Here is an 11,612-nt window from a genome sequence, read left to right as displayed (position 1 = left end):
CTCAAAAAAAAAAAAAAAAAAGAACACACTTCATTGGCCTTGTCTGCAAAGGATATTGGAACAAAAGCTTCATGTGGTTCTACAGAAAGTCTTGGTATCCTCATAGAATCACCCACCCCCAGCTCCTCACTTGTGGTCAGGCAGTATAGTAAAGACAGGAAAAGACAGTGAAAAAGTCCTGAGTGCAATACTAGCAAATTTGAGCATTTGACCAGCCCTCTACAGTTTTCTAAGCTCTTTAAAAAATGTAAACACTGGCAGTTTGCGGTGTGCTTACTGACTCCAGGCCAAAAGGACCAGCAATATTGCTTCCTTTTCCCCCAAAAATCACTATCTAATAATTAAAAGAAATTAGGAATAAAAATTTGAAAGCAGAATTACTCAGTCTCCCTACCTGAAGAAAACCGCTATTATCGTTTGTATATGTTACTTTCAAGTCCCTTTTCCATGTGTGGGTTTTTTGTTGTTTTGTTGTTTTTCCAAGAAACCTAATTGTGATCCTTTTTTTGTTTGTTTGTTTGGGTTTTTTTGAGTCAGAGTCTCACTCTGTAGTCCAGGCTGGAGTGCAGCGGCATGCTGCTCACAGCCACCTCAGTGTAGGCTGCTCTTTATTGAGCATTCTGACATAAGTTTTTCCCCTTAGTAACTCTTTATGAGATGTAATTTTTAATGGCCTCATGCTTCCTTATGAGGTTTTTTTTTTTTTTTTTTTTTTTTATAACACAAAACCTACCATGAGTTTTAACAGTTTGTAAGTACTGTCTTCATAACAGAATAACAGAAGCATCTGGTGAAGTTTAAAAGTTTTTTTTTTTTTTGGTCATGAAATATAACTGCCACTCAAAAAAGATCATAAAACACAAATGTCCAGCTTAATGACTTGTGAAAGGAACACATGGGGCAAGACATAGACTGTGGCTGGCATGCTCCAGCCCTCTAAAGGACATGCTTCTTCCCAGTTCCTTTCCCATCTCTAATCACGATCTTGACTTCCAGCAGATCACTTCCTTGCTTTTCTTCATAGGTTTACTACCTGATTGTATATCCATAAACAATAAAGTTTACTTTGGGTGAGTTTACATGTTTATAGATAGTGTCTTATAGTGTGTGTTCTGTTGTCTACCTCTTTTCCTTAACAGCGTATCCTCATGACTCATTAGTGTCGTGAAGTGATATTCCAAGGCACACTATGCTGCAGTTTATGTATCCACTCTGCTGTTGATACACCTTAGGCTTTCCTCTAGCTGGGTAGACTGTTCCCACGAACAGTCTTGTATGTATTTCTGGTGTATGTAAGCACTTCTTTCTGTGTTAAATATACCTTGGGCTAGAATTGCTAGATTCCTGGGCATGTGTTACTGTATCTTCAGTTTTACTAATGTTGCCAGATGTTTTCCAGAGTAGTTCCATCATCACCTTATATCCCTAACAGCAATGAATAAGCATTCCTGTTCCTCATATCCTTGCCAATACTCGCTGTGGTCAAGACTTAAATTTTTGTCATTCTGATGAGTGTGTAAAGTGTCACATTATTTTAATTTGCATTTTTCTTTTTTCAAATGAAATTGAGTAACTCTTTTCTCATTTTCTTCCCCTCTCTGCCTTTTAAAAATTTTTGGTTATTTTATTTCTTTTATTAAATACTCACTTTGTCAAATTTCATCGTCCTTGTTTGATTGTCTTAACTGATTTATAATAGTTCTGTATATATTCTAGATCTTATGACTGTAGTGCTGCTGACTTTCCCTAATGCAGTATCCAGTGGTCCTTGTACTTCTTGGGAACATCAGCTACTTTGAAAATCTGATAGAAATTGTGGAGGAGGAGACTGCTACAGTTACTTACACTCCTCCCCAAAGGATCCCTGAACTCTTGATTAAAATCCCTGCAGATAGTCGGGTGTGGTAGCGCACGCCTGTAGTTCCAACTACTTGGAAGGCTGAGGCGGAAGGATCACTGGAGCCCAGCAGGTTGAGGCTGTGGTGGCTGGGAGCGGCCACTGCACTCTAGTCTGGGTGACAGAGAGAGACTCCAACTCAAAAATAAAATAAGATAAAATAAAATCCCTGCTGAAATGGCTCTCCGAGTCTGTTCAAGAAGGAACTCGCTCCAACCAACACTTGGGGAGGTCCCTAGACAATCTTCCTTCAGCCTGTGACTCGGAGAACAGTGTTCCTTTCTGACACCTCTCACTATTTAGTCCTCATGGGAGGGGTCTGTGTTTTAAAACCTGTGGTCTCTGACAGGGTTTTGGGCCACAGGATGCAGCTGCTTTACTTGCCTCCTCCAACCTCACCACCCAAGCTCCTTTCGCTGACCATCTTTGAATAACCTGTTCATCTATCAGAAACGAAGCCCAGGCAGGAACTCCAGGCCCATGGGTACAGTTCTGTGAGGTGGTGTCAGGTTCCAGGGCCACACAGACACTTCTGTTTAGAAACAGAGAGTGGATCCTGTGTGTTAGTTTCTTAGGATCTTGTGTTTCCTCTTTGCTGTGTGGCTCTTAGTGGTCCCTTACCTGCTGTCCTGCTTCCTTGTCATGCTCCGCCAACTCCTGCCACCACTGAATCTTCCCACTGTGTAAACTGTGTTGTCTTCTCGCTCTTGGACATGCAGTGGCCCTCGTCTTCTCCAGAACAGGCTTTACACCCTTTGACTTCCCATCCACGCTCACTCAGCTGTGTCCCTTGCTGGCCACCCAGCTCCGCCTGGGACTCAGCAGCTGTGCCGAGCCACTCTGGATTCTCCTGGGCTGCATGGGGTGTGCATTGTGGTTCTCCAGAGAAGGACCTTCTCTCCATGTGTGTAGATCCTGTGTCACAACACTACCCAGATGTCGCTGTCTCTATAACATGTACCAATGCTTGCCAGCCAAAAATTGCCACTCCTTCCCAGATTCCTTCCTAAGGGCCCTTGTTTTCCCTTGGAGTTTGTTTCATGGAGCTTGAGGGGCAGAAATCCTGCTGTCCCTGTCAGCTGTGGATTGCTAGTGCTTTCACTGAAGGCTGTTATCAGAAAGCATCTCATACTGCCCTGTAAGCTATAGCAGAATTATAGCCAAAAAGTAGAATTGTTGGCTTCCTTTTCTAGATCATGTTGAAATGTTTTCCCACGTGCTTATACAAAGTTACACTCCTACAGTGATGAGTTTTCCACTTTTTTATGTCCTTGCTGTCCCTTGACATTGTCTGACTTTTTCATTTTTGTCTGTCTCTTAGATATAAAATACTAACTCACAGATTTTCTTTGTACCTTGGTACTAGTGAGATTGAGCATCACATCTCTGTGTGTGTGCCCTAAGCATTCATGTTTCCTCTTCTGTGTTGTGTCTTCATTTCTTTTGCCTAGTTTTCTTTTTTTTTCATTTCTTGGCACTCTTTATATGTTCTATCCTTTTTTTTTTTCCTTTTCTTTTTGATTAAGAGTCTCACTCTGTTGCCCAGGCTTGAGTGCAGTGCATACTCGTGACCACCGCAGCTCTGACCTGCTGGGCTCAGGCAGTCCTTCCACCTCAGCCTTCCAAGTAGTTGGAACTACAGGCAGGAGCCACCATGCATAGCTTATTTTTTTGTTTATTACAGAAGTAAAGTCTCGCCAAGTTGCCTGGGCTGGTTTCACAATCCTCTCGCCTCTGCCTCCCAAAGTGCTAGGATTACAGGCTTGAACCACTGCACCCGGCACCTGTCTATCCTTTGTAGGTTAATAAGAACACATATTTTTCTGGGTTCCTTCTGTTTTGTTCTTCCACCACGTCTAGGGTTCTGTATCCTGTGTGGGCTGGAGTAGCTCCCCATGGTCTACTACCCACCAACAGGAAGGGGGAAGGGACGGGGAGAGGGCACTGCTCCTTTGAAAGTTGAGATTTGGAGGTTGCTTATGTCATGTCCGCCAACATCCAGTTGGCTGGAGCTTAGGTCTCTGGGCACACCAGGCTGCAAGGGAGGCTGGGAAATGTAGCCTACACTCCACAAAACCATTTACCCTACCAAAAATTAGAAGAGAATGGATTGGAGACTATGGTTGGACTGAAATACTTGGGAGAGTTTAGCCCTGAGAAGAGGCTAAGGAAAATAAAATTGTCTTCAAATTAACTGTCTCCTAGTCAACCTTCTTCTGACAAATGTTAATATCCTTCATATTATTAAAACTTCACTTAAAGAGCTCTTAACAATAAATAATATTTCAGCTTGCCAAGCCTGCCTTCATTTTGACCTCAGAAATGCATTTATGATTATCAGAGAAAACATGAAGGGGGAATAATAGGAAATGAGATAACTCTCTAACTACTGAAATGAAATTGTTAATGCATGTATTTAACTAGCCAGTACAAAATGTGGTGTTCATTATTTTTGCAAATGTCGTGGAAGATAGCTTCTTAGTCATTTAATAGTGAACTAGGTCATAGCATCTGTTTTTGTCAAGTCTGCATTCATTTTAAACTAAATTAAACAAGTTAGATGACAGTTTTAGGCTGGTGAATATGGGGATTTTGTGGGTTTAAGACGTTATGGGTTTCTCCCCTTCTCCCTCTTTTCCTTCATATGTTGACTAATGGCATGCATCCTCTAATTTCTCTAGATACGGCGTAAGTCCTGAGAACATCATCCTCTATGGGCAGAGCATTGGGACTGTCCCTACAGTGGACCTGGCCTCGCGCTATGAGTGTGCAGCGGTAATTCTCCATTCCCCTCTGATGTCTGGTTTGCGCGTGGCTTTTCCAGATACCAGGAAAACATACTGCTTTGATGCTTTTCCCAGGTAAGTTCATGCTTGTTTTTGTTTTTGTCCTTTTTGAGTCGGAGTCTTACTCTGTCACCCAGGCTGGAGTGCAGTGGCATGCTCTCAGCCCACCACAGCCTCGACCTGCTGGACTCAGGCGATCCTTCAGCCTCAGCCTTCCAAGTAGTTGAAACCACAGGCACACGCCCCCACGCCTGGCTTATTTTTTGATTTATTGTAGAGACGAGGTCTCACCAAGTTGCCCAGACTGGTCTTGAACCCCTGGACTCAAGCAGTCCTCTCCTCTGCCTCCCAAAGTGCTGGGATTACAGGCATGAGCCACCACACCTGGCTTAAGTTCACACTTGTACAACAGGTGCTAAGTGGGCCCATGACTGAATTCTGATCTGATGCTGCCATTAACTGTGTGTCACTAGTAAATATTTATTGAAAGCAGCCACGCATCAGACCCTGTGCTGGACCACAAGGTACGTCAAGGTGTGTATGACATACACACTTTCCAAAGGTGTATCCTCCTGGGCCTTGACTCACCTGTGAAATCTCCCAGGTGATGTATAAGGACCCTAAGTGTACTGATGTGTAGGGCTAATTGATTCAGCTCTTCTATACATGATTTTAAAAAGCACCCACATATCCTAAAGGAACTTACAGTTCAGTATTCAGTCATCCATTCAGTGTGACATGTATTGTGGAATCACAAAGAACTATATGCAACCTGTGTGATGAGGTAGCTGACAGCCGTCTCAACACTCAGATAAAATCTACTGGCAAGCACAACTTTGACATTTTTTTTTCAACCAGACAATACAGGTAAGGGAAAAGGTGCCATGCTCGGTTAACCTTTGTAAGTAGAATTTAAAAGATCAAGAGAGTTAGCTACTTGGCAGGCCAGACTTTGGTCTTTGATAAGTGGCCACAGGGCTGGCATAAGTTGAGTAGACCCACCTGCCACCCATCTCCTCCTGCTCTACCGCTTTGACCAGAAGCCCTTGCCCTGCTGAGCTGCCCTCACCCACCCAGGGAAGCTGAGAATGAGAGAGCCCACTGCGAGCCTGGGGGCCTCCCTGTCAGCCTGTGAACACCTGTTGTCGTCTAGTTCCCATTAATAGAGGAAAGAAAAATGCACTATAACCACAAAGCAATGAGCACATTGAGTTTTTTTTAATATGCCTGCTTGAAAATTTCTACTTTTTTTAAAATGTAAGATGAGGAAAGTCGTTTTAATAAAAAGTGTTTGTCCCCTAAATTTTTCCCACAGTACATTGCTAAAGTGGCCTGGGCTTGTTACGGCAGGCCTGGCCAGTTCATGCTGCCAGTTTGTAGAAAAAACCTCAGCAGAAATAATGTACAGTTTGGAGGTTTTGATTGACCCATTAATTGCTTTCATTCTGCTATTACTGGGGAAAAAAAGAACATCATTTGGTTACATAAACAACTGTTCCACAGACTGTTTCGTTTCACAGGCAGAAACCTTCTGTTACCACCTTGGGTGAACTTGAGTTCTGAGCAGTTGTATCAGGATTCAGTGAGATTCAGCTTCATGGGAAAGTTGCACTGCACATTTCTAGTGGCATGGCGGAGAATGCTAAGTAGGGCTAATGTGCGTCTCAAATGTGGCCTTATTTGTGCTGAATTGGTAATGAAAGGCCAGTTTGATGAAAGGCAGATATTTAGCATGTTTGTGAGTTACCCTGGCAACAAAGTGAATAGATTTTTTTTTCTGGCTCTTAGCATATACCTTAAAATTCAGCCATGACAGTAAATTGCAACTTATTAACTAATAACAAGTAAACATCTTATGCTGCATTTATCTGATACACCAGTCAGGCTGTGTATTTTGTAGTCATTTTCCTTGTAATTTTCACAACAGTCTTAAGTAGCTGATCTAGTTACTATACTCATTTTACAGACTGGCAAACTGAGGCTTAAAGAGGGTAGGCAATTTGTTTAATTAAGGCTGGTGATGGGAGACAATAAAAAGAGACCATTCCTCATACTTAATACCATAAATTATTAAAATGATAGATTTCAAGCCATTAATGGTTGCATTGACTTTCATCATTATTGGAACTTGGTAAACATTTTCCTGCAGTATCCTTTGTTAAGAAATGACAGAATCACGTTTGTGTTCCTCTCCTTAAAGGAAGATACTTGCATATTTCCTGCTAATAATAAAAAACAATAAAATAAAAAGAAAAAATAAAAGGAATCCTGATCCTTATTTAGCTTTTCATTTGTTTTCTTTTTATGTTCTGTACATTTAGGATCAGATTACAACATTTAACTTCAAATACCCTCTATGGGCAGTAGAGATTCTCTTAAATTGTGCAGCATGGAACATAGTCGCAGGCCCATTGTAACCACTGAGTAAATATCTTTTGTTTTTTGTTTTTTGTTTTTTTGAGTTGGAGTCTCACTCTGTCACCCAGACTGGAGTGCAGTGGCTGCTTCCGGCCACCGCAGCCTCAACCTGCTCAACCTGCTGGGCTCCAGTGATCCTTCTGCCTCAGCCTTCCAAGTAGCTGGAACTACCACGCCTGGCTAATTTTTGATTTATTGTAAAGATGAGGTCTCGCCAAGTTGCCCAGGCAGGTCTTGAACCCGCAGGCTCAGGCAATCCACTCACCTCAGCCTCCCAAAGGTGCAGGATTACAGGCTGAGCCACTGAGCCTGGCTGTCAATATCTTTTTAATTGAGTATGATTGAACTCTCTTAAAGGAAGTCACTTCAAAATTAAATATAGGGAAAAAGTCAGTTTCCAAATAAGATCTGTGATCTGCATGATTGAATACTGCCACAGTGGCTCTGATCTTTGCAAACTACACAGCTAATGAGGTTTTGCAGTCTTGCCGGATGTCTTGAAGCGGTCAGCAGCTCCATGAGTTGTTAGTGAAGGCTGGATGACAGTTATTTGTAGAACGTTGGAATGCGTAATTGACGTTAGAGCTCTTTATTATCTCCATGACCTCATGCCTGGTATTTAATAATCTCTGAGCTTCAGTTCCCCCCCGATAAAACAGAGATGATGCTTCCTCTCTCGTGTTTCATTGAAGATTAAACTAGATTTTGTGTGTAAAGTATAAAGCACCTGGCTTTGGTAAATGTCTAATATATGTTAGCTGTTACTTTCAACAAGATTTCCACAAATAGTACCAATTTGTATCCTTTTGTAACATTGACTTGTTTTAAATATGAAAGAGAAGTAAACCAGAAGAGGCAGGAGGACAGAATGGAGAGAGGTGATTTCTCTAGATTTGTTTGTAGGTTAAATGACTGTTATCCTGTTAGAGAAGTTGTCTACTCACCCGGCTCAGCAAATACTTAAAGCCTTTTGAGTTACTCTCTGGGAAATACTCCCAAACCTGAAGCACATTCTTTGGACGATCCTCAAGTATTCATCCCAGAGCAGATTTGATTTTTGTAGACATGAGTCATTTGGAGTCAAACCTAGGCATTACGTTAGGTTTTCAAGCTAAGTAGTACAGTTTTTATTTTTAAAAATGAGACATTCAGCCGGGCTCGGTGGCTCAGCCTGTAATCCCGCGCCTTTGGGAGGCTGAGGTGAGTGGATTGCCTGAGCCCGCGGGTTCGAGACCCGCCTGGGCAGCGAGACCTCATCTCTATAATAAATCAAAAAATCAGCTGGGTGTGGTAGCGCATGCCTGTAATTCCGGCTACTTGGAAGGCTGAGGTGGAAGGATCACCGGAGCCCAGCAGGTCGAGGCTGCGGTGGCCGGGAGCGGCCACTGCACTCCAGTCTGGGCGACAGAGTGAGACACCAACTCAAAAAAAAAAAAAAAAAAAAAAAATGAGACATTCGCTTTGATGAAATGGGGTTTGTATTTCGTTAATCCATTCTGAAGGTGGCTCTCAAATAAAAATTCTGAAAATTTGAGTGGCAGCAGATTGAGTGTTCAACTTTCCAAAGAGACCTTCATTCAGATATATTAAGTGCTATTTTTAAAAATTATATCTCAGAAATATGAATGTATCAGAAACACTAGCTACTGGTTTGTGAGTCTGATACTTTTCTTTTTTTTTTTGCAACAACAAACATTTTATTCAATTTCAACATTTCCTCAGCATGTTTTCCATTACAGCTCCACCTTCTCCAAGTTCAGTATATGATTTTGTATATTAGGGGAGAAATAAAATCAATTATAAGTGATAGTGCCAATATACTTTTTCCAAATTCTTCTGTGAGCAGTCAGCATTGGAAGCTTAGTATTTTTTTTTTTTTTTTTTGAGTTCGAGTCTTACTCTGTCACCCAGACTGGAGTGCAGTGGCCGCTCCCGGCTACCACAGCCTTGACCTGCTGGGCTCCGGCGATCCTTCCGCCTCCACCTTCCGAGCAGCTGGAACTACAGGTGCACGCTACCACGCCCGGCTAATTTTTGATCTATTGTAGAGATGAGGTCTCGCCAAGCTGCCCAGGCAGGTCTCGAACCCGTGGGCTCAGGCAATCCGCTCACCTCAGCCTCCCAAAGCACGGGATTACAGGCTGAACCACTGAGCCCCGCTGAAGCTTAGTATTTTAAAATATTTTTTATTTTAAAGATGTGGGGTACAATTCAGGGTTAGATATACAAATGTTCATTATGCAGGTACCCTTGTTGATGAGATGTGGTTCCTCCACCCCCGCCCGCCGCCGCAGATTGCCACTACACCCAATCCCACCTTCTCCCCCCACCCCCGTCGGATGCTTTTCAGAGGTCTGTTTTTAATAAAATACTCTAACAAAAACAAAATAGCTAAATACAATGTGGTATTCTTGATTGGATCCTGGAACAGAAAAAGGACATAAGTGGAAAAAAACAGTGAAATCTAAAGTCAAGTTTAGTTAATAGCAATGAACAAACATTGGCATCTTAGTTTTGACAAATGGATCATGGGTTGGGCGTATAGAGGAACTGTTATTATCTTTGCACCTTTCCTGCAAATCTAAAATTATTCCAAAAGAAAAAGTGAATTTTTTTGTTTGTTTTAAGAAAAAAGAATTACTAGAAAAAGGAAGAAAAAGCCAAACCATCCTGATGTGTTAATGCAGGTTCATTAACAGATGTACTACTCTGGTGGGGGATGGGCAGAATTAATCTTTTGGAGAGTGGGTCTCTTGTAGTACAGGCTGCCCCCACTAGGTGAGTGTTCTAGGGACCCGTTGGCATCAGTGTACCTGCCAGTATTGTTGTGAGAGGCTGAATTCGGCTTCAATGAACTTTTTTTGTTGGAGATTCTTTCAGCGTGTCTGCCCATTTCATGATGGGTGATTTACAAGGGCGCCTGCCCACACTGCGCTGAGTGTTCAGCAGTTTTTGACCAAAAATGGCATGACTCCTATGCCCCTCACTCTCTATTTACCTGATCTCGCCCCAAGACTTTTTTTTTGTTTCCCTGGATGAGGAAGGTCCTCAAAGGGAAACGTTTTGGCATTGTGGAGGAGATGAAACAAACAACAGCAGAAGCACTGAAAGGCATTAGAAAAATTGATATGTTCAAAAACTGTTTTGAGCAGTGGAAAAAGCGTCTCGATAGGTGTATTGCATCAAATGGAGAGAACTCTGAAGGTGGCTGAAGTTTCAACATGTAAGAATAAACACAATTTTTTATAAATAAATTCTGTTTTGGGGGTCCCTCCCTATATGGGAAATCTCTGTACCTTCCTCTCAATCTTGTTGTGAATCTAAAACTGCTTTTAAAACATAAAGTCTTTAACAACAAACAAAAAGCCCACATTGCAATTTTCCTGCCTGTGGATGTTGATTCACTTATCATTAAGTGTGATGTGTATTGTCTGTGAGCATAACTAAAGGAGTCCTTTCTCTGCGCCCTCTTCTGTTTTGCAGCATTGACAAGATATCTAAAGTCACCTCTCCTGTGTTGGTCATTCACGGTACAGAGGATGAGGTCATCGATTTCTCCCATGGCCTGGCAATGTATGAGCGCTGTCCCCGAGCTGTGGAGCCCCTCTGGGTTGAAGGGGCTGGGCATAATGACATAGAGCTTTATGCACAATACCTAGAAAGACTAAAACAGTTCATATCTCACGAACTGCCTAACTCCTGAAGACGACCACTTGATTTTACCTCATTTACTGTGAACAGAAGAGTCCTCTGTTTTGCACACGCTTTAACTGGATAGCTGTAATGGCTTGATACCATGAAGAAGTGCCCAACCTTTAGGGTGTTCTAATCAAAGAGCTGATGAAATCTCAGTCTTTTGTATCTAGAGGTTGTTCTACTAATTCACACATGTTAAACTGAACAGTCATGACTTCCAGCTTCATTGCCTGGCAGGAATGGGAATGAGAGCTGAACGTAGGATGGTTTTCTAGTGTAAAGTAGGCTCATATCTGCTTTTCACCCTTCCCCACCATTTCTGACCTGTTTACGCGGGACTCAACCCTGTCTCCACCATGTTCTCAGTATTTGACGTGCAGCTCTCTTTCAACCACTGGATTCATGGGTTCAATCCATTTGTGAAGCTGTGATAGTGTAACTGGAAAACTCTTGTGGTGAAAATTCCTTTATTAATTTTTGTTAACATGCTGATCTTTCCCCAAACAAATGAACTAAAGGGTAATTTACTGGAACTGTCCTGAACAGCTTCATCACCTGTCACCATATAAATACAACTGGAATATTCTTAAACAAAAGGAAACTAGGGGGTTTTTTAAGTGTAAATTTATTACTAGCCAACAGAGTTTTAATATTTTGATTGTCTGGTTGGTTTAACAAAGAGCCTAGCCGACTTTCCTTCTGTAAAGTCCTCCTTGTAGGCTTTTTTAAAAGTACTGTACATATTTGCAATCACATTGTGCATAGATTCCTATTGGGTAGTTTTTCTTTTTGTCAGGCCACAGCAACGAACTGCA

General features: G+C 42.1%; 1 protein-coding gene across 1 annotated transcript in view; it reads left to right on the top strand.

Annotated features, from left to right (window-relative positions):
- ABHD17C (abhydrolase domain containing 17C) overlaps positions 1–11,606 on the top strand; it is a gene marked incomplete at its 5' end in the record, with an annotated part of 69,619 nt that extends 58,013 nt beyond the window's left edge. Inside the window, 2 exons of the mRNA XM_008054160.2 lie at positions 4,579–4,758; positions 10,585–11,606. Coding sequence (XP_008052351.2) covers positions 4,579–4,758; positions 10,585–10,804 — 400 coding nt within the window. The remainder of the gene's footprint in view (positions 1–4,578; positions 4,759–10,584) is intronic.
- Positions 11,607–11,612: the final 6 nt, after the last annotated feature.

Source organism: Carlito syrichta, unplaced genomic scaffold (assembly GCF_000164805.1).
Source record: "Carlito syrichta isolate Samal-C Ts95f unplaced genomic scaffold, Tarsius_syrichta-2.0.1 Scaffold289172, whole genome shotgun sequence".
Taxonomy (NCBI): Eukaryota; Metazoa; Chordata; class Mammalia; order Primates; family Tarsiidae; genus Carlito; species Carlito syrichta.
This window is presented reverse-complemented; position numbering and strand designations above follow the sequence as displayed.